Raw genomic sequence first — 22,379 nt, forward strand, 5'->3', positions numbered from 1 at the left:
ATGTGACGTGGCTAATCTGTGGACAAAAAAGAACCAGACACCCTGAATCATTAAACTCTTAACTGGGAAACTAAAAAGGCTTTTCGGGTTTATAAGGTGAAAGAAAGAAGATAAACCCGCTATTGTTGTTGATTTTTGGGAACGAAACTGGTAGCTTAGCCGGCTCGGCTCCCGTTAACTGACAGCGTCAAGACTTTGACAGGGGGAGAAGGTGAGTTTGTACACAAAGTGTAGCGTCACGTCATCTTGTTTTGTTCCCGACTAACATTAAGTTGTGTGCTGATCATTTTTAGAGTAGCGTATGTTAATAAAATAACATCTAAACGCTCCTGCTAGCCCTGTCGCTATGCTGTCATTGACGTTAGCTTACTGAAACTACTATAAACTCACATTAAAGCGTGCATAGCAATTAGTTATCGCTAAACTAATATTACTGTGCGATGATGCCAGTAGAATGTGATCTACAAATCTGAATGTATGGTGTATGTGTCATAATATCAATTCCTGCTTTTATACACAGTATACAATAATAGTTCGGGTTTCAGAAAGCCAAGACTGTACTTTAAACTAACTCTCCAATCTGCACAGATAAAAAACAACTGAGTGGATAACTGCTGTTTCCTGTGTTTTGAAATGCATTCTGGGAAATGTATGATACCACTAGTTTGAAGGAAAGTCAACACCTGGAATGAATGCGTTGAATATCAGATATGTTTCGCTCTAACAGTTGAAGAATAATTTCAAATATATTCAGTTAACTTCAATACAAACCAGCTCTGCATTAACTTTTTTGTTTTTTTGTTCTAAGCTCTGTTGGATCTGTAATATTTACATCCTCTGTCACATCAAGGCATGCAGTAAGACGTCGAGATGTCAGACAGTGAAGCAACAGTCGCGGAGGCTCAAGAGGTGGCACTGGAAATTCAGGATGCCTCTCCCGCAGAGACGCCCGACGATGGCTCCTCGCCGTCCGCCCCTGACAATTCGACTGACGTGGCCCCGACGAGGAAAGCCAGGAGGAGGCCAGACGTCAAACCTGCGGCCGAAGTTGAGGAAGTGCCAAAAGTAGAGGAGCAGCCAGCAAAGACAGTGGTGAGATAAGCGTTGTTTGTACTAGACAAAACTGCAAGTTATGTTTTGAAAAGGGAAAAACGTCTGTGGCAAAAAAGTATTCAGACTTCATTGAATACAGCTTGGTATTACAATTGTACAATTGTAGTACTTTTGTCCCCTGGCGCCCCTTTTATGTCAATGTATGATGTTCTTGACATTCATTAATATTATTGGACAAACCTGTCTCTCTCAAAAAAAATCTTACTGATCCTCTAGTGACTTCCTGGCCTTACACGATCTCTTGCATCACTATTCAGGTGCTACCAGTGCAAATATATTCAAGCTGCTGTTTGAACTCACTTTCCCCGAGGTCACAAAAGCCATTTCTTTGCTTTCTATTATCTCAGTCATTCTTCACAACCCACGTTTCTTGCTCTCCCTCTTGTCTTTTCTTTCACCTCCTTCTTATCCGTCCTCATCCTCGTGTCCTCTCTCTTAGACGCCGACTGAGTCCACTGTGTCTCAGGGTGGTTGGGGATACTGGGGCAGCTGGGGCAAATCCATCCTGTCCACTGCAACAGCGACTGTGGCCACTGTGGGTGAGTATGGACCGCCTAACTAACCCGATTACAATGTGCAAGGTGGTCTTCAGGTGCTCAAACGTTGTCTTTGCCTCGGTTCTGCATCTTCATTTGAAACAAAGCAGCATGCCATGTGACGCTATACGTGTGATCTCAAGCTTTAATAGTTCAGAATACATACTTGAAGTCATGTGACGGTAAAATATAATATCTGTTCAACTTAAATTTAGTATTTTCAAGGTAACTGTGTGGTGGTTGACATTGTCAACTATACCAATCAATCAAAGAATAGTCCAAGAAATAATTTGAATGTATTTCTCATTCTCTCTTTTCACCTGTTAAATAATACACTGTCGCGCCTCACTGCAACAAAACGTCCTCGAAACATCGTACATGCTTCTCTTTTCTCCTCTGTCCGTCCAGGTCAAGGGCTCACTCAGGTGATAGAGAAGGCCGAGACGTCGCTGGGAATCCCCAGTCCGACCGAGGTCTCGGCGCAAGTTGAGGAAGAGCAGATGGAGCCCGGTAAAGCACAGCCACATGTTGTGTGGCAACGCTGGGTCGACCAATCCAATCATCATGGATCGATTTTACACAGTGATATATCATACATTTTGTGGACATTGCGTTGACCTTGTATAACGATGTGTATTGTCTTTGTTTCCTCGTCCTGAAGCTGAATCTAGCGAGACAGACAAAGCGGCAGTCGAGGGATCGGCAGCGCTGGGAAGTGCGATGGGGATGCTGTCGTCGCTCACCAGCGTCGTCCAGAGCACAGTAAGTAGGAATATCCTCTGTTTTATTTCTGTGCCCAGGAAGGATGAAGTAGGAAACAACTCATGTGGAGAATTGATACTGAATTTACTAGTTTCTCTCCACTATTGTTTTATTATTGTTTTAAGACAGTTTGCTATTGGTTAATCTTTTAAAAGCAAGAGAGTTCATATGAGCACGACTGAAAAAAGCCTTACGTGCAATTTTGGTGATTTGTGATCTTTTGGAAACATAGGAGGATGGAATTGGCTTATGGGTTTTAGTCATTGCCAAAAATAAAAACAGGCTGACATATTGGAAATATGTTCTTTTTACTCTATCGGCAACAAGTTTTGACAAGATGTCAGAGCTTTTAGAATTTCTCACATGTGTCTTTAGTTCACAAGGTAGCAGCAACTCTTCATCCTCACCATAAAATAATGAACCATGTATATATTTTCTTGAAAATATTTCCAGTGTTTCCCCTACCGTTATAACAGAGGGGCGGGGTGCCCCCCTGCAGAAATCCCCCGCCCCCCTGTAATTTTTCTACAGCGCCAAATAACAGAAGTTATTTGAGTTTCCTATAGAACAGGTCTACACATTGTTATGTTATTAAACAAACTGATCGTATCTACACACAGCATGTAATTCCGTCTCTACATGGAGGCGTCTACTTCTCTGTTCTGTGTCTCACCGCGGAGTTCCGCCCCGATGCGCTGCACACAGGTGAAGAGCACACAGTGGACAGAGAGTGACGAAAAATATGTTGCGTGCTTTTCACAATGGGATTTGCTGCTTTAAGCTATCAGTATTTTAAGCTACGAGCTATCACTTTTAAAGCCTAATGGTTCATGTATTTGCAGGTCAAGACAAACAGCCTGGAGCTCCATAAATGACGTTTCTGACTTCCCATATCGAGAGGCTCTGGAAATATTCTTCCAAAAGCCCGAAAAACACACTGCAGTGACAAAGCCTGCACACTTTGTGGTCGTCATTAAAATAAATGAACACCATGTTTCCTTTAAGTCAGTATTTATTACAGGTGGGGCGCAAGAGGAAATGCTGATTTTAAATGTTTACCGCATGCAGTTAACAGGTTACGCTTGCGCATGCACGACTCGCCGATTCTTGGCATTTTGCTAAAAGAAGGTCTTTATGAGATCTCCATGAGGTCGTGTTTTTTGCTGTTGCATCTCTCATCAGAAAACAGATCTCAGATCAACATTGAGCATGAATTGAGAGGCCGTATCAAATCTACAACCCCGTTCATAAAGAGTTGTAGAGGAAATTAGCTCACTGCAGCCACAAATACTGATACAACGTGATGCTCACACATCTGCACTCATTCGGTTTTGTTTTTCAAAAAATAGCTAATTGTTTTCCACAATAAGATATTTACTAGTCAATATTATTTTTTTTTGCTTAACTTTATTTTCATTTTTCTAACACAGTGATCTGGTGTGAGCGATATGGTTTACTTGAAAGTGATTGCAATGTTCTTTATTCTCCCCACCCCTGAAGCTGTAAACCTAGGGGAAACACTGATTTCTGTGTCTTTATTTGTCCAATTTGATGCAGGAAGCGAGCTAGCAACAGAACCTTTTAAAAGTTAGTGTAACGTTGGCTTAAGCTTCGTAAAAACTCATTACTTCAGTCATTAAATATGTTGTCTTACATGGTAATTGTTTGCCAAGAGCAGGCGTTCCAAAGCACTTTATATTTTCCATCCGATCACAGGGGAAGACGGTGATAGCGGGCGGGCTGGATGCTCTGGAGTTCATCGGGAAGAAGACAATGGATGTGATAGCAGAAGGAGATCCTGGCTTTAAGAAGACCAAAGGAATGATGATCAGGAACTCCACTCTGTCTCAGGTGGGCAGACCGGGGGGGTCAAACACTCATTTTCAAAGCGCCACATATTCATTTTGTGACAAATACTGGACTAGACTATTTTGCAGCCGAAATCTTGACCTTCAGCACCTGTCAAAGATGAGGAGGAGGTAGGGCAGAGACGTCATCCTGTCTTTATACGATACACTTCAGCCGTCTCACACCGGGGTTTTACTGCCGGCTGTCTTTGACAGGGAGCTGACGTCTTCTCAACTCTCTGTCTCGTAGGTGTTGAGGGAGGCGAAGGAGCGAGAGGAGCTGCAGACGGCGGAAAAAGAGTTCTCCGATTCGGAGAACAAGGCGGTCGCTCACTACGGGATGCTGTTTGATGAGTTTCAGGGTCTGTCGCACCTCGAGGCGCTGGAGATTCTGTCTCGGGAGAGTGAGTCTAAGGTACGGTGACAGCCACAAAGACATGCTGATAGATTGTTTTCACGCCTCATATTTCAATTTGATCTGATAAAACCCACAAGTGTGTGTGTGTGTGTGTGTGTGTGTGTGTGTGTGTGTGTGTGTGTGTGTGTGTGTGTGTGTGTGTGTGTGTGTGTGTGTGTGTGTGTGTTTATTTTTATTTTGGTAGGTGAAGTCGGTGCTGACCACGCTATCGGGTGAGGAGCTGGTTCAGCTCAGAGGGGAGCTGGATTTGATCAAGGACTCTTTCTCCCTGGTGGAGTTTGATGACGAGGAAGTGGATGAAAAGAAAGGTAGCACATCTCTGTAAAAGTGTGCCAGCACTGAAAGAGGAATACAGCGCCGGGAATGTCAGAAGTGACGTAAACACCTGGAAAAATATACATTTTTACGTTTCTAATTCCAGACGAAGACGGCTCTGAGTTTGAGAGGGAGTTAGAGGAGGCCTTGGAAGGTCTCGGTGCCACTGTCACAGCTAACAAACTCAGCAAGGTACCAACGACACGGTTCTGTGAGGTTGCAATTTGTCGTGGTGTTGTTGTTACGTTAGGAACAAATAACTATGTAGCCAAAATCTTCTATCACGACATTGGCCATTTCATATCTCAGTAACAATACACATCATGATATAGGAAGTTTTTCTGATAATTCAATGAACCGTCCTTATGTGGTTTTGTGTCCTTTTGTGAATTAAATACTTGATAATTGAAATGTAATTAATGTAGATTAAAATCTACAGAGATAAAGCACTTTAGTACTTTACTTTATAATCAGATTGTCTAAGTAATTTGAGTAAGTATGTGCTTGTGATTATCAATTCTGTATCACAATATCTCTATGTATGATTTAATCACAACATGATTCTATTGAAGGACATAAAATTATCACATTTAATTATCGCCCAGTCCTGTATACGGCATGCAAATTCAGTCAAATATAATGCCGCCACTTCACCATTAGATTGTGCCTTTCTGTTTGTTTACTGTGGTCAACTGGTGGTTTACAACCAAAGCCATCCGGCGTAATTTTAATGCCATGATCTCTGCCCTGCAACAGGCCTGCAAAAGCATCTGCAGCCAGATCACTGACATGAGCAAACCTGAAACGACAAGGGAGGAGGAGGAGGAGGAGGAGGAGAAGGAGAAGGAGGAGGAGGAGGAGGAGAAGAACGAGGAAGAAGCTAAGAAAACACCTTCTGTGGAGGTATGCCGCCGATATCGTCAGTATTTCACGTGACGACAGATCCATTTCAGGTTGCAGTCAGACTTACAGGTTGAGCTTATAGCTTATTTTTTCAGTTTTGGAAGAAGCACAAACATGGTTTTGCCTTTTCTTTTTTTTAATTAGCATAGTATGAAGCAAGATTACAAACGTATGTTTTCTGTACATTATCTTTTCCGTTAAATCGATCATATGAAATAATTGTGGAAGTGACACAATTTCCCAGAGCCCGAGGTCTTCAAATCTCTTAGATTGTCCGACGGCCAGTCCAAAACCCAAAGATATTAAACGTACAATAATATTGAATATAGAAAAGTAGCAAATTTTGACACTTTGACAATGTGGAAGCAGATTTCCTTTTCGTGTTATGACTTGATAAATACTTTTAAAAAAAGTATTATAATAATCGGTCGTCAAATGACTAATCCATATTAAGTGTGTGTGTGTGTGTGTGTGTGTGTGTGTGTGTGTGTGTGTGTGTGTGTGTGTGTGTGTGTGTGTGTGTGTGTGTGTGTGTGTGTGTGTGTGTGTGTTGTATTTCATCAGGAGGTTCACGCCGCAGCCATCAGGAGTCTGGCAGAGCTGACGGCTCGATCCATCGAGCTTTTCCACAAACTGGCTGAGATGACCCTCTTCTCCTGCGGCAGCACGGAGGCCAGCGTTCTCTCACAGTAAGGCGCCGTGTTGTTTTTGTGTGAATTCCGTTTCGTCCGTGCTGAAATCAAACACATGTCCGTCTGTCCTCAGGTTAACTGTCCTCCTGTGTAAAGAGCTCTCGCTGCTGTCCAAGAAGTTCACCTCCTGCCTAACAACAGCCGGGGTGAGTGTGATTACTCTAACCTGACTTGTATATCAAACAGCGGGGTTTCACAATGAGATATTTCATTGATGCATAATGTGACAGAAGAACGGAAATATGAATACATGGGAATACAGTATATCCCTGAAGGCAGTTGTTTATTAAGACTGTTGCCAACCAAATCACAGAATCTCTTGATGGGATCATACTTTGAATGACTGTTTTCATCATCATCATGTAACTGCTAACCATTAAAGCAATACATGTTTTTGTTTTGTGTTATGCTGCTAGCAAATTGCAGTGTGAGAATTGTAGGATCCAGGGTTTTCAGAGCTTGACCCCAATACAGGGATTAAAAGTCAAGTCTATCTCGACCTCTCCTGCTTCAATTTAGTACAATCCCCCGACTTACTTTGTGTATTTGAGTTTCTCAGAAGAAGCATCATGATTTAACACTCGGTGGAGCCGATGTCGGTGAGAGTGAGGCAATGGGACATTTATGAAGCCACAACCTGATTTCGAGTTCACAGGGATGCGTTTCATCATCTTTACCTCATTTGATCCTTGTGTTTGTTTTCACAAACACGTTAAAATGCCAATACTCATTTAGCAGAACTCTTAATACCTGCTGCTCTTTGAGTCCCTCAGAATCTTTCATTTTCCATAACCGCTCTTCTCCATTTCGACACATTATCACCGCCGCTGTTTGATTCATCTGAGGGCTGAGCTGTAATTTGATCTGAACGTTTTTGTTTATTCCAGTCAAACAAGAAGGGAGATGTCCTCAACCCGCTGATAACCGGAGTCTTTTTAGAGGTCTGTGTCACGGCACTACATCATTCTGTTCACACAGTAACTCAGTATCAATGTTCCTGTTTGATCTGTATCCATCCCATTGCATGTACAATGGGTCAGTCTCTCCATGAAATGCAGTTTTGTTGATTTCACCTCTCGTATCTAGTTCTTGAATTTTGTATCTATATATCTGCATGTGCACAAGATTGGTTATTGTAAGATAGGTAGATAAATGCTTTATTCATGTAGCAGCAGCAAGCAAAGTTACAGAGTAAACATCAAAATATTAACTATGAAGAATACTCAATAAATACAATACAATAAAATAGCAGAGCAAAAAAGATCATATTAAATTTAAGCTAAAAGCATTTCCCAGAAATGAAGTGTCATTTTGTTGACACAAGTGCAGACGCCTGTGTTCTGCTATCCTGTCTAAAGACACTGACCCTTTTCTCCTTGAATTTTTTTTTAAAAGGTTGTGAAAAGCTTAAATATCATGTTTCGGAAGATGTTTTGCAGTTGGATTGTCTGTATTTGTGTCACAGGCACGAATACGAGCATTTCAGAATGATGCTGAACTACGTGTTGAATCCTCTTTCTTCGCAGGCATCCAACAGTGCGTCGTACATCCAGGATGCCTTCCAGCTGCTGATGCCCATCCTGGAGATCTCCCACATCCAGAGGAGAGCTGAATCCACAGAGCAGTGACCCGCTGCCCACCGCTGCCATGATGTTTGGGACTCCGTCACAGCGAAGAACTGACACATCTTTTTTTTGTGTGTGAGAGAGAATTGTCTGCATCAGCTCTTATTATGTCTTGTGTACATGCTCAGAAGAAAGAAGAAAAATAATCAGTTCAAACCTGGGAGGAAAATGTCTGTTTTTGTTTAGTTTTTTGTGTTTGTTTTTTTGTCAAACAGTGTTAACTTTTGTTGCATTGCTGGTTTAATTGTTGAGCCCAGTAGACTCATTACAAGTAGAGTATTGAAGAGGTCTGGATCGACCAGCGAAGGCAAACCAATGCAACTTCTTGTTCTTCCTTTTTATTCCATCATGTACACTATTTCCCTCTGACAGCACAAGGTCATCTCAACTTCAATGGCTCTTAATTTTGCCCCAGAGAACAATTTAGTCTTCATAATTTGTTTTTAGAAAAAGGTGCGTCCCATGATAAATAGTAAGATATGTAGATCATTTTAATTATTTTTCTCTTCAATCTTTTATGCATACAGTTCATGTGTTACCCAATGTAAATCCCCAATGTACAGAGTATTGTTCTTTTAGCTTTTGCCAACCTTCGTCCTCCAATCGTGAGCAAGCTGGCCATAGTTGGTTTACTGCATTGTGGATCTAATGATGCCTGTTTTTTAGAGATGAACACGGTTTAATAACATGCTTGCATTTTTGACTCCCTCTTTATTCTCATGAACTTCATTATTCATGAGACTTAAGGTGTTCATTAATCATCAAAGGAGCGTCTTCATCTGCCGTCTTTATCTGCCGTCTTTATCTGCGATCGTCTTCTTTCGCCAATGAGCTTCAGTTCTATGATGGTGAACTGCTGACGGCTGTGTGTGTTGTGTCGAGCAATATACTTCCCTGTACATCAAGTATTTGAGATGGTTTACAAATAAATTGGCTTTCATATCGGCCTGTGATTTGTGTGTGTGTGTGAGTGTAAATTACAGATTTAGTTTTAGTGTGTATTAGAAATACAATTTGCTATAGGATAATGGGTTGAACTCCTGTGTGTTGATGGTTGCAGGACATATACCTCAGTGTACTTTTGATCTATGGGTGGTTTCCTGGTTTGGACCCAGTAGTTCCAATGAAGAGCGATATCATGCATACAGAAAATAATGTGTGTGTGTGTGTGTGTGTGTGTGTGTGTGTGTGTGTGTGCGCGCGCGCGTTTGTACGTGTGACGTTCCTGTTTGATTTGACAACAGACTTCCTATCCAACTGCGAGCCGGGTGTTTTTTCAACCGCGTTGAATGGGAGCAGCTCTGGTGGTAAGTCTGAAACCAGAAGACTGGAGGCTTTGACTCATTTGACAATTACATTTGGGTATAATGTCCATGTGTCCACGTAATGGTGTATATTATATACTATTATGCATGTATTGTTTGTTTGGTTCTCAATCCATATACTTTATTGTGACCAGGCTGCACTGTTTCTTTGTCAAGTGGTAGAGGAAGTATTCAGGTCCTTTAATTTAAGTGTTTACAGCACTTCTTATGCTTACATTTTTACTTAAAGTACTTTGAAGTCAAATGTACTTAAAGTGTCAAAAGTAAAAGCACTAATATGATAAAAAAGAAAGATCCCTAAGAGCATTATACTGTTATATTTTAGTATTATTCTAGTGATGCATTAATCTAAAAAGCATTTTAATGTCAATGTGAAGCCTATTGTATAAACTCTAATGATGGATAGTTGAATCTCATGCAATTCATCATGTTTTGTACTCGTTTTTTTAAATAAAAATTCTTAATTTCTAAAAACACACATTTTCAAAAGATACAAGTAACTATGGTTCTTGAATAAAAAGTTAATTTACCTCTGAAATGTAGAGTAAATGTTTTGTATTTGCCCGTTGCGCCTAATACATCTTCACGTCGTTACACCACCCTTACAGTAGGTGGCGGTGTGCCGTCTAATCTGCCGATCTGCCAATACACGCAATGAAGAAGATGTAGAATAGGAAAAAAACGAAGAAGAACAACAGAAGCGCTATCAACCAGCTAGCTAGGTTACGTCGAGGAAATTCTGAGGTAAACCTGTTTAGTTTTTTTTTTAGCACTTTTATACTTTCCACGATGATACTATGCAGCGTCCACACTGTGCATAGCCGCTGAGACTATTGAGACGTGTAAAAGCAGAGCCGGTTCAGTTATTCTCTTCTCCGGTGTTGTTAGCTCTCCGGGTAACGCGAGGATTAGCTTGTACACGTTAGCCGTTCATGCTAAGTACGTAGCCATCGTCGTTAGTTTGCAGGGATATTACTTATGTGCTGTAACTAAAACCTCCTGAGGTGTTATACACTATTAACGTCACCCCTTTCCAAATACTTCAAGATAAAGTGGACGCTTTTTTATATCCGGGTGCTGTTTTGTTTGATAGCTGTTGGAGAAGTTAACCCGATGTTATAAACAACTAACTGCTAGCTAACTTATATAACGTAAATTCAACTTCATCTCACGGTAGCATGAAGGTCGTGAATTTAAAATGAAATCCCATTCCATGACTATTCGTGAGGATTTCATCAAACAAATGTTGTCATTGCAGTTAATGAAGAAGAGAAATGCCGCTTAAATCCATCACTGTTCCGTTAGTGGCTATGTAAAACACCTCACACCTTTCTATTCTAATCAGTCCCTCTCTTTAACGGTTTAAACAAAAGGTGAACATTATACACTTTATTATGGTACGTTTAATTGCAGGGCAAGCTGCTGTATCAGAGTCCCTTTAACCAGTTGGTTTACTGAACTGTACATGCAACTGGCAATACATGCAAGCATGGCTTCATTCAAAACATAAAGCATGTTCATTTGCTGCAGCTTAAAATACAAGTTTAAGTCAATTTAAACATTTAAAAAGGATGTAACGTGGGGAGTTGCTTAAACAAATATGAGTTGATTTAGAATATATGGATTTCTCAACTGTTGTTTTTTCATACTCTAGTTTTTAGGGTTTTTTTGTAATGTTTTTGTGTATTGGTGTTTGCATTATTCTCAATTGTAACAGCAGTAGTGGTACAAACAATCATCCTCCTTCTTTATCTGATGTTATTATACCAATGTTGAAGTGTAATTTTAATTTGTTATATTTACTTTTCATCCTTTTCCTAGAGGTGTCTCATCACACTGCCTTTGCAGGTTGCAGGATTGTTGGGGTTTTAGCTTTTTGGTTTCCTGACCAGCCAACATGCCAGCCGCACTTACGGATTCCAGTCAGATAATCTGTGAAGTATGGGCGAGCAATGTGGAGGACGAAATGAGGAAGATCCGACAAATTATTCAAAGCTACAATTTCATTGCCATGGTAAGAGACATTGTGTCACCTTAAACGGCTGTATAGACCAAGCAAAGGCTAAGTAGTTACATGTTTTGTGTTGTGTTTCAGCATGAGGAAAAACAGTTTTCAACTCTCACAATGTTGAATTTATATTTCTATACTTCAAAAGTACTAACATTAAAAAGTCAAAGTACAATATATCATGAAATATGTCATAAAACATGGTCGTTTTCTATGTCATACAAATGTCATCAATTAGAGAAAATGGTAGAAGTGTCATTACAAAAATCATAGTATTGAATGTCATTAACAAATCCTTAAAAAGTTGTATCTCTGAGACATGTAATTAGATATCTTGAAGTCTTATATTTTTAAATGTGCTATACTTTAGATGTTGTTTTATATAACATTTTGCATGGGTGATGCATGACAGAGGGCATAAGCACTGACACATTTCAGAGCCCTGCTCTGCATGCAGGCGGACAACAGAGAGAGGAGTAGAGAGTGTGCTCTGATCCGCGCTATTTTAATAGTATCGATACATCAACATCTTATCGTTTTTAACGTGCGGGTACCGCGCTACCTTTTTAGTATCTATATACCATGCAACATTACAAAGTAGTATAAAAAAAATATATATTTAAATCGGCCCAGGCACCGGAAGAAAGCACCGAAATCTGCGTTGCTTTTCGGTCCGGTAGGTACCGGACGTGTTGGAACCAGTGCCATATTGGCACCGGTTTTTGGTACCCAACCCTACATTTTAATATCATGCTGGAAAATATATCCTGTTCGTAAGGCTCAGTATTTTTTTTAAAAACAACAAATTGCTTTCTTTATACCCGTCTTAAGTTGCAACATTTCTGCAAAGTGGGATTTAAAACCAACTTGCTTTTTTAAAAACAACCATTTTTCAGCTCATCCGTAAAAACAAAAATATAACATTGTTAAGGCAAAGTGGGAACGAAAATGTATAATAGAAAATTGGAGACTCCTGCCGTAGGTGAGCCTTGACCGCCATATACTAATGAGACATGGCAGCGTAGGAATATTATATTGTGGAGCTTTCTGTTCATGTCTTATATATTTCATCAGGACACAGAGTTCCCCGGGGTGGTTGTCCGGCCCATCGGCGAGTTCCGAAGCACAGTAGACTACCAGTACCAGCTGCTGAGGTGTAACGTCGACCTCCTGAAGATCATCCAGCTTGGCCTCACATTCATGAACGAGGACGGAGACTACCCTCTTGGCACGACGACGTGGCAGTTCAACTTCAAGTTCAACCTCACGTATGCGAACCGTCTTCTATTCTATACACATTCTACTCTGATCGGTCCTGACTCCTGGTTGAGCTTGATGATGATGATGATGCTGTCTGTTTTATTTTCTTTCTTTTTTGTTCTGCTCCTCACAGAGAAGACATGTACTCACAAGACTCCATAGACCTACTCCAGAACTCCGGCCTCCAGTTTAAGAAACACGAAGAAGAGGGAATTGAGACACTCTACTTCGCTGAGCTCCTCATGACGTCTGGCTTGGTGCTGTGTGAAAACGTCAAGTGGCTCTCCTTCCACAGGTCAGTTGTGTGCTCTGACTCACTGTTCAGAGGATCTCGTTCGGCTCGGTGAAAAGAGATATCATTCTCGTCTTCGTTTAAAAAAACAAAAAAACACCTGCGTCCTTGAAGATCCTCATTTTTATACCAAGGACCACTTTTTTTTTTTTTTAAAGTCTCGTCATTATTTCTGTTAAAAAAAACAACCTACTTTTGTTTTAAGTAAGTCCTCTTCATTTTTACAAAAAAGCCAATCTTCTCCATCGATGAGAACGCCGACAGAATCCAGATTTTTTTATGTTTTTATTGTCGGCTGCTGAAAACATTGACGATTTTTCAACAAGTTGTTTGAGACAAAAGAAAGCTGAACACACTACTGCTGAGTCTGGCAACATGGAGGTCGTATTTCAGTCGAGGAGGGAAGATTCTCATGGCCCACGTTGTGTTTGTTTATCTGAAAGCTTGTGTGCTTTTTGGGGTCGTAACGCATGGCAGCGTTATTCTCAAAGAGAACTAAACCTGCGCCAGTATGGCCACATTTTTTGTTTTATTATGTTCCACTCTGGACCGGATGCTTGGTAGTGGTAAAATCCTGTATACTGGTTCAGCGTTTGGCTACATATCTCCACACGGGTCCGACCCTAAACATCAGTGTGATCCCGCCTATCCTTCACCCTAATCCCAGTGCTCTGTATTTCTCAGTGGCTATGACTTTGGCTACCTGGTGAAGCTCCTGACCGATGTGCGGCTCCCCGAGGAGGAACACGACTTCTTCCAGATACTCAACCTCTTCTTCCCGGCGATCTACGACGTCAAATACTTGATGAAGAGCTGCAAGAACCTAAAGGTATAGAACACAGACACGGGTGGGGACGCACGCGGCTCATTAATGTTTTTTCCTCCAAAATATATTTTTTTTTAAATGATTTATAAAAATAATCTCCTACAAATTTTGTCGGAGACTAAATTGGTCACATCATGTCAGAACAAGCCTTTAGTCGTCTCACTTATGTGTTTTGGACTTGTGTGCATGCAGGGAGGGCTCCAGGAAGTAGCGGACCAGTTGGAGCTGAAGCGGATCGGGCGGCAGCATCAGGCTGGATCAGACTCGCTTCTCACCGGCATGGCTTTCTTCAGGATGAAAGAGGTACGTCGGGCAAATATCCAGAGGTGCTTTTCTTTATATAGTGTAGTTGATTTGTAGGATAGGCAGCTTCTGTGCACTTTCAGCCAATTTTTCTTCTAACTTTTTATCACCCGAACATGTTTTACTGCCCCTCACTTTGTTTACTGTAAACTGTGCTGAAGGATTGCCCCCTGGAAGTATTTATTTATGAATGAATGAATATATTTACAGATGCCAGGTGTGATTTGTTACCATGTCATTTCTTTCCCCCCTTTACCCATCTCAGTTTATTTATTAGACCTTTCCCCTGGGCATTACTGACTTATCCTGTCATGCTCAGGCTAGAGATTCACTGTGTCACATGTCCCACTCTTAACTTCCTGGTTTTGAATGCAAACACGCCCCATCAAAGAAGGGATTTTTGTGGCACATGCATATGTACAGCAGGTGTTAATTGATTATCTTCTTTTCTTCTTCTTCTTCTGTTCAGCTTTTTTTCGAAGACAACATTGACGACGCAAAGTATTGTGGGAGATTGTACGGCCTGGGCTCAGGCTCCACCCAACCCCAGAACGGCCTCTCCAGCTCGGGCCAGGAGGAGACGAACAACAAGCACTGACAGAGCGCTCACAATCTTCAAGTGGAATACGCACTTGTTTTAAAACCCAACCAGCAGATTCCCCCCTCTGATCTCCCTCAACACTCGATCGCTAAACGAGACTAAACAAAATATATATATTTCTTTAAATTTTCCTCCTGAGTGACTGTAAAATGGACTCGCAGTGACATAGGATGCTTCCCTGGCTCAGTCGTTTTTTTTAGTCGCTTTTACTGAGTATAAGGTCGTATATCAAGAACTCTTTTTTTTTTTTTTTTTTTTTTTTTAATTCTTTTTTTTTTTATTATTCTTTTCAGCAGCATCATAGTGGCCCGCTTCTTTAACAGCATGGGACCAGCCCCTGTATCATACTGTGATTTCAGACCAAACTTTGCCAAAAACAGTCGGATTCTTCAGTTCAGACTATCCTCCTCAGCGGGATTTCGTCTCTTGTTGCAGGGATTTCATTTTTTTAAGTTAACGTTGGAAGGGCCTGTAAATTGCAATGTATAATTTTGATGAAAATAAAAGTGTTTTAGCTCTTTTCCACTTCCAGAAAGTTTTAACGGGGGCGTCGAGGTGTATAACTGCTTGGTTATGCATGTGTTTCAATGAGCAAACTACTGTCGTTCTGTACATCCATCCACCCACCAAACCAAACTGTCCACAGTTTACAGATGTTGTGGTTACTGTTGTTTTTACATTCTACATTGTTTTAAACAGTTGTATATTAAATTGTTTTGTATTTTGAATGTAATCCTTAAGTATTTCATCTTTCTTTTTACACACCGACACACAGCTTTAACGCTTCTGTTTGAAAGGGTTAATTTTTTTTCAACAAATAGCTGTACAGTGGACTTGCTTCTTTCAGAGGGGAGAGAGCGAGAGAGAGAGAGAGAGAGAGAGATTTTAGGAATTATATGAATCAAGGTTGTACTCGCTAGAAACTGAAATTATGAAGAAGAATACAAACATAATTGTGAAATGCATCAGGGTGTTTCAGTTCACCTGCATGTATTTTGTATTTTGTTTCCAAGATCTCAAATTCACTCGCAATATTCAGACATTTTTGGTTAAGAAGATAATACAGCTGACGGGAACGTGGGGTTTACTTTATTCTACAATCGGTGAAGAGACTCGCGTATTGATACGCAGATATTTGTCCCAGCATGTAATTGGTTTGATCTTAAAATCAAAATGTCAAGTGGGGAAAAATTGCAACATGGATTCACGGGTTCAGGAAAGCAACTTATTTTAGATTTAGCCTTTTAAATTCCACATTAAATGAGATTGTTCAACCTGAAGTTTGTTTGTCATTTCAACCGTGAAAAGCATAAAAACTCAAATGTATGAGTGCTTTAAAATGTACAGGGTATCGGTGGGTTCAATCTGAATTTAAAGGATTTAACATAAAATGCATTGTGCCACCGCAATTTCAACATGTTGTGAAGTTTTATGAAACAAATTTGACCAGAGCAGGGAAATAACTTAATACATAACTAATATATAGATATATGTAAACACCACAATTTGTGTTCCTTATGGAGTCATGTGTTGCTGTCCTGGCTCCTCAATGGTGGAATGAGCTCCCCATTGACATCAGGGCCCTGTTTCTCTTACCTGGCTAAACAAAGTCAAGCAAATGTCCTAATCTCCAGCTTAAATTAGCGAAATGATTGACATCAGGCTATCTGGGTTTCTTCTGAAACGGTCTCGTTAATTCTAGCCAGACGTCAGTCATCTGGATAAATGCGCGCGCCCGCTCCTCTTCAAAAGGGATAATAATCGAGCACTGACACCACGATGTTCTAACAGTACAATGGAAAATAAACTCAAAGGAACCTCTTTTTATTCCTCCGCTGAGAAGCAGGAGATGATCATGAAGGCATATGAGGAAGTCAATACCGTAGTCATTCACAGCAAACGCATTACGAATATTCCAACGTTTTTGCAACATTGTTGCCGTGAACGCAACTTTAACACCGCCCCCGCTGCGAGACATAAGCGTCCAAATATATCAGACAAGTTAAATGCGTCAGTGTTGGGAAAATGTATCTTCATCCCACAGATCAATCAGATTATATTTACGAATAAATATATATTTATGAGGATATATGTACTGTATGCACGTATGAATCATGTACTATATGTATATACATGTGTAGACTAGGAGTTTGAATATGTGTATGGGCGGATCAGTATGTATGTATTATTCATAATCAGAAATTCAATCAATTGAAGCAGTGAAAATAAATTGTGTGTCATTCTCTGTATTCTTATCACGATCACCTTAATCATGTTCTAAAATAATGATATGTATGGTGTACTAATAGCACTGTCATATAATTATGAGTGCTTTCAACACATCCATAAGTTTCTTAAGAACTAAATAAACTTAAGAACAGCGCGGCATGCAGCGGCTGATAGTCTGTGTCTGAGACGGCCGATTGGCTGCGCCTGTGCTGATCAATGTCCGCGGCTCGAGAAGCGGAAAAATCTATATAAGTCATGATAATGTAAAAGATGGATCTTGGTGATCTGAAAGAACTCTCTCCCTATAAAACTAATATAACTAATATTGCTCCTTCATCAATGAGGAAGGGAGCTGCCTTTTTTGACCGGTGGGAGTGGCCAGCTTATCCAGTGAATTTCAGTAAGCCTGCCCGGGAGCAGGTTTACATTTTTGGATGTGTTGCTATGGTGATTTATCTAAGCTTGCTTCGAGAAACCGAGAAAGCCTGACATACGTCATCTTATCCTGACAATTAGCCCGCTAACTCAGTAAGCCAGGTACGAGAAATAGGGCCCTGGACTCTACTTTACTATTTATATTTCTCTTTACTTTTACTTCACTACATTTTGCAAAGAAAACTGGTACTTTTACTCGATACATTTCCCCTGAAACCTTCGTTACTCGCTACTAAATCAAATCTATCTCTATCTGGAATACAGACTCCACGACGCAGGTTTTGCGAATCACAATAGGCTCGTTCGAGATGAGCCAGTTCTGCGCAGAATTGATCGGCGGCGATCGGTGCGCAATGCATGCTGGTTAGATATGTGTCCAACTTGCTCCCGACTTGCTCTGACGTCATGCACACGTGGTCAACGATACTCTCACGAGACCAAGCCGGCTGTCGATTTCAGAGTCAGTCGCCGCAGTTGCTCTCCAACGACTGCTTAGCCCAGTGCATGATGGGAAACGCCTGGCTCTCGCCACATCAGAGAGCTGATTGGCTCTTAGATCTGACAGCAAACACGACGTGTTGTAGAAAATTCTTATTTTATGTGTAGTTGTAATACTTAACCCTCGATTATTGACTATTCGTCTCATGTTTAATCTAAAAACACATCGTATTCCCTTCTGCTCAAAATAAAACAAGTAAACAACTCAAAAGTTGACACTGTCAGGTCCATTCTCCATCCATTGGATTTGGGAGTGACGCAGATATAAAAGCTAGTTTATCCATCTTTCCTTTACAAGTAGGAAAAGTGTTTCTCTCTCGTTATCTGAGAAAAGTTCATATTTGTGTTCACTATGACCCTGAAATCCGGTCTCTTCTCTTATCATATACTGAATGAATGCAAGCAAAACTATTGAGCAAAATCACACTCTTTCTGATTGAACCAATCTATGAACTGTCTGAAACAATGGATATCCGAAAAAAAAAGAAAATGCCGCGAGCTGCGCACACACACATGCCAATTCCCTAGGGGCTAAGCCCCCCCTTTCCTTGAATCCTAGAAACGCCCCTGCTTATAACCACAGTGTTACAACTCCTTCATAGTGTCATATTGCTTTTTGGAGAATTATGATGATAAGTTCATAGTATATGCAAGAGTATACTTATGTACAATATATTATGTTGAACATATATATATACATAAATATATATGGATGGATCACAGCCAACCCAGTTATTTTCAACACAACTCCTTGTCCTTGGTCATGGTGGCCACAGCACTTAAAAGAATAAACTTCATAATTCTCAAAGTTCTGACCCTTTGCTTTTTTATTCAAAAGCATGTACTTGTACTTTCAATACTTAAGTATCAAAAGTATTTTTCTGATATAAAAAATGTACTTAAGTACAGAAAATATCAGATACTTTAAGACTTTTACTTAAGTACTATTTTAATAGGTGACTTTTACTGGAGTAATTTTCCAGTAAGGTATCTTTACTTTTACTCAAGTATGGCTTTTGGGTACTTTATACACCACTGGTCTTTTGTATGCAATTAACACTAGAGAAATGTTTTTTAAAACATTCTGTAAAGTATTAGATATTAATAGTACTCTTTTTTTATCCATTTTATATTTCCTCCCTGGCAACATGACACGAAACGGGTAACATGGAACATCCTCGCCTGCATATCCAGTGATGATTTGGGAAGAGCATCGACTGGAAAGGGATAAATGGAAAAAAGTCCTTCGTCCAGGTGACGTCAAAGACTTTGCTCCTGCGTAAGTAACTAATATTTAATGAAAACAGAGGTCTAAGGTGTTAGAAGGGGTGTGGTGTTGAGGACCCAAATGCACAGACGCAGCAGTTCAAGTTCCAAGGACGGACTTTATTGCGATCACACAAAATACAACGAATAGACAGACTAATACCAACGGTAATGTCCAGCGAACACAGGAGATCCACCTCCCTTGCTCCAGAGTCGGGAGGGCAACTCAACCGCTCTTGTGAAGGCTGCTCTTGAAGCACGCCGGACGGATTACGCTCCAGAGTCGGGAGGGCAACTCAACCGCTCTTGTGGTCAATGCTCTTGAAGCACGCCAGACTGATTCCGCTCCAGAGTCGGGAGGGCAACTCAACCGCTCTTGTGATCCACTCTCACCTGAAGAAGCAAACCAGACTGGAACTGGAACAACCCGACAAATGAGCCAGGTACGCAGTGGTCCCTAAATCACCTGCCGGTGATCAAGGCAATGCACAACAGCTGGGATGAATGAGAGGGGCGTGGCAGTGGGCGGAAACCGGGGGTGGAGACCCACGAGCAGACAGGGAACCCAACAGTACCCCCCCCTTAACGGGAGCCTCTTGGCGAACCACCGGATCTACCAGGGTTCTGTCGATGGTAGTCTCTAATGAGCCCTGGATCAAGAATCCGAGAACGGGGCACCCAGCACCGTTCCTCTGGGCCATACCCCTCCCAGTCTACCAGGTACTGATATCCCCTACCCCGCCGGCGGACCTCCAGGAGGCGATTGACTGTGTAGACAGGACCCCCCTCAATGAGACGGGGGGGTGGAGGGGGCACAGACGGAGGATTTAAGGGACTGGAGACAACGGGCTTGAGGAGAGAGACATGAAATACTGGGTGAATTCTCATGGAACGAGGCAGCTGAAGTTTGACCGACACCGGGTTGACGATGGAGATGATGGCCGACATATCTGGGGGAGAGCTTCTTACACTCGGTGCGGAGGGGGATGTCCTTGGTCGAAAGCCACACCAATTGACCAACACGGTAGTCCGGGGCTGGAACACGCCGTCGATTCGCCGATCTCCTGTTCTGTTCTGCTGTGCGAAGTAGAGCGGCCCGAGTCTCTCTCCACACGCGTCTACAACGACGGGCATTGCTTTGGACCGAAGGTACGGCAACCTCAACCTCCTGGCTGGGGAACAGGGGAGGCTGAAAACCCAAAGAGGCCTCAAATGGGGACAGCCCGGTGGCAGTAGATGTGTGGGAATTGTGGGCGTACTCGACCCACGGAAGGTGACGGCTCCATGACGAGGGATTGGTGGCGGTCACACACCTGAGGATGGCCTCGAGCTCCTGGTTCATCCTCTCAGTCTGGCCATTAGTCTGTGGGTGGAATCCTGAGGAGAGGCTGGCCGTGGCGCCGAGGGTGTGACAGAAGGCCTTCCACAACTGGGATGAAAACTGAGGACCGCGGTCCGAAACTATGTCCGCCGGGATGCCATGAAGCCTCACCACATGTAGAACTAGCAGATCGGCGGTTTCACGGGCCGATGGAAGCTTGGGCAGGGGAATTAAGTGAGCAGCCTTTGAAAACCGGTCCACAACCGTCAGAATGACAGTGTTGGTGTCAGATGGAGGGAAACCAGTAACGAAATCCACACCGATATGGGACCACGGGCGTTGGGGCACAGGAAGTGGTCTGAGTAACCCCACGGAAGGTCGATGCGAAGCCTTGTTGCGGGCGCACGTAGTGCAGGCCAGCACATACGAACGCGTATCCTCCTCGAGGGATGGCCACCAAAAGATGCGGCGGAGCCAGTTTATAGTTCGGCGGATGCCCGGGTGGCCCGAAAGACGGGACTCGTGGGCCCACCGCAGGACTTGGGAACGGGCGGCCTCAGGAACAAACAGGCGGTTCGGGGGACCTCCTCCGGGATCAGGCTGGGTGTGCTGGGCCTCACGTACCACCCTCTCAATCTCCCAGGTAACTGCACCCAGCACGCACGAGGCGGGCAGGATGGTGTCGAGAGTAGAACCTCCCTCCTCCGGAGCAAACTGACGGGAGAGTGCGTCCGGCTTGGTGTTCTTGTGCCCTGGCCGGAAGGTAATGGTGAAGTTGAAGCGTGTGAAGAACAAAGCCCAGCGGGCCTGGCGGGAATTGAGGCGTCTCGCCGAATGGATATATTCCAAATTATGGTGGTCGGTCCATACAATGAAGGGAAGCACCGATCCCTCCAGCCAGTGCCTCCACTCCTCCAAGGCTAACTTAACCGCCAACAGTTCGCGGTTGCCAACGTCATAATTCCTCTCCGCCGGGGACAATCTGCGGGAGAAGAAGGCACAGGGATGGAGCTTGGAGTCGGAAGCGGACCGCTGGGAAAGTACAGCTCCGACTCCGGTGTCCGAGGCGTCCACCTCGACGACAAACTGGCGGGTCTCGTCTGGGTGGACCAGGATCGGGGCCGAGACGAACCGATCCTTGAGGGCACGAAAAGCCCCATCGGCCTCTGGGGTCCATGAAAAACGGACCTTGGAAGAGGTGAGTCGTGTCAGTGGTTCTGCCGTTCGGCTGTAGTTCCAGATGAACCGACGATAGAAATTGGCGAACCCCAGAAACTGCTGAAGCTTCCTTCTTGAAGTGGGCACCGGCCACTCCGTTACTGCCTTAACCTTCTCGGGGTCCTTTCTCACCTGACCCTCCTCGATAAAGACCCCCAGGAACTGCACAGATGTAACGTGGAACTCACACTTCTCAGCCTTCACGAAGAGCTGATTCTCCAACAGCCGTTGCAAAACCAGGCGAACATGGTTGGTGTGCTCCTCGGGGTTCGGGGAGAAGATGAGAATGTCATCAATATACACAAACACAAAACGGTTCAAGAAGTCGCGCAGGACATCGTTCACCAAGGCCTGAAAGACGGCAGGGGCATTAGTTAGTCCAAACGGCATCACCAAATATTCAAAGTGTCCCAGGGGTGTGTTGAAGGCCGTCTTCCATTCGTCCCCCTCGCGAATTCGGACCAGGTGGTAAGCGTTGCGGAGATCCAGCTTGGTGAATATCTTGGCTCCAGCTAGGGATTCGAAAACAGAGGACATCAACGGCAACGGATATTTATTCTTGATAGTGATTTGATTCAAACCTCTG

The 22,379-nt window shown here is 42.7% G+C and overlaps 2 protein-coding genes across 2 annotated transcripts; both read left to right on the top strand.

Annotated features, from left to right (window-relative positions):
- Positions 1–869: 869 nt before the first annotated feature.
- On the top strand, positions 870–9,153 carry fam114a2 (family with sequence similarity 114 member A2). Its single transcript, XM_079237074.1, has 13 exons — positions 870–1,092; positions 1,553–1,652; positions 2,058–2,159; positions 2,311–2,411; positions 4,128–4,262; positions 4,509–4,673; positions 4,861–4,984; positions 5,098–5,183; positions 5,748–5,894; positions 6,459–6,583; positions 6,660–6,732; positions 7,474–7,527; positions 8,113–9,153. The coding sequence occupies exons 1-13, from the start codon at positions 871–873 to the stop codon at positions 8,212–8,214; spliced, it is 1,536 nt and encodes a 511-aa protein (XP_079093200.1). The 5' UTR covers position 870; the 3' UTR covers positions 8,215–9,153.
- A 2,264-nt stretch (positions 9,154–11,417) lies between these two features.
- On the top strand, positions 11,418–15,559 carry cnot8 (CCR4-NOT transcription complex, subunit 8). Its single transcript, XM_079237405.1, has 6 exons — positions 11,418–11,550; positions 12,619–12,812; positions 12,938–13,099; positions 13,781–13,925; positions 14,115–14,225; positions 14,695–15,559. The coding sequence occupies exons 1-6, from the start codon at positions 11,434–11,436 to the stop codon at positions 14,821–14,823; spliced, it is 858 nt and encodes a 285-aa protein (XP_079093531.1). The 5' UTR covers positions 11,418–11,433; the 3' UTR covers positions 14,824–15,559.
- The last annotated feature ends 6,820 nt before the right edge of the window (positions 15,560–22,379 follow it).

This window comes from Taurulus bubalis (genome assembly GCF_910589615.1).
Source record: "Taurulus bubalis genome assembly, chromosome: 2".
Lineage (NCBI taxonomy): Eukaryota > Metazoa > Chordata > Actinopteri > Perciformes > Cottidae > Taurulus > Taurulus bubalis.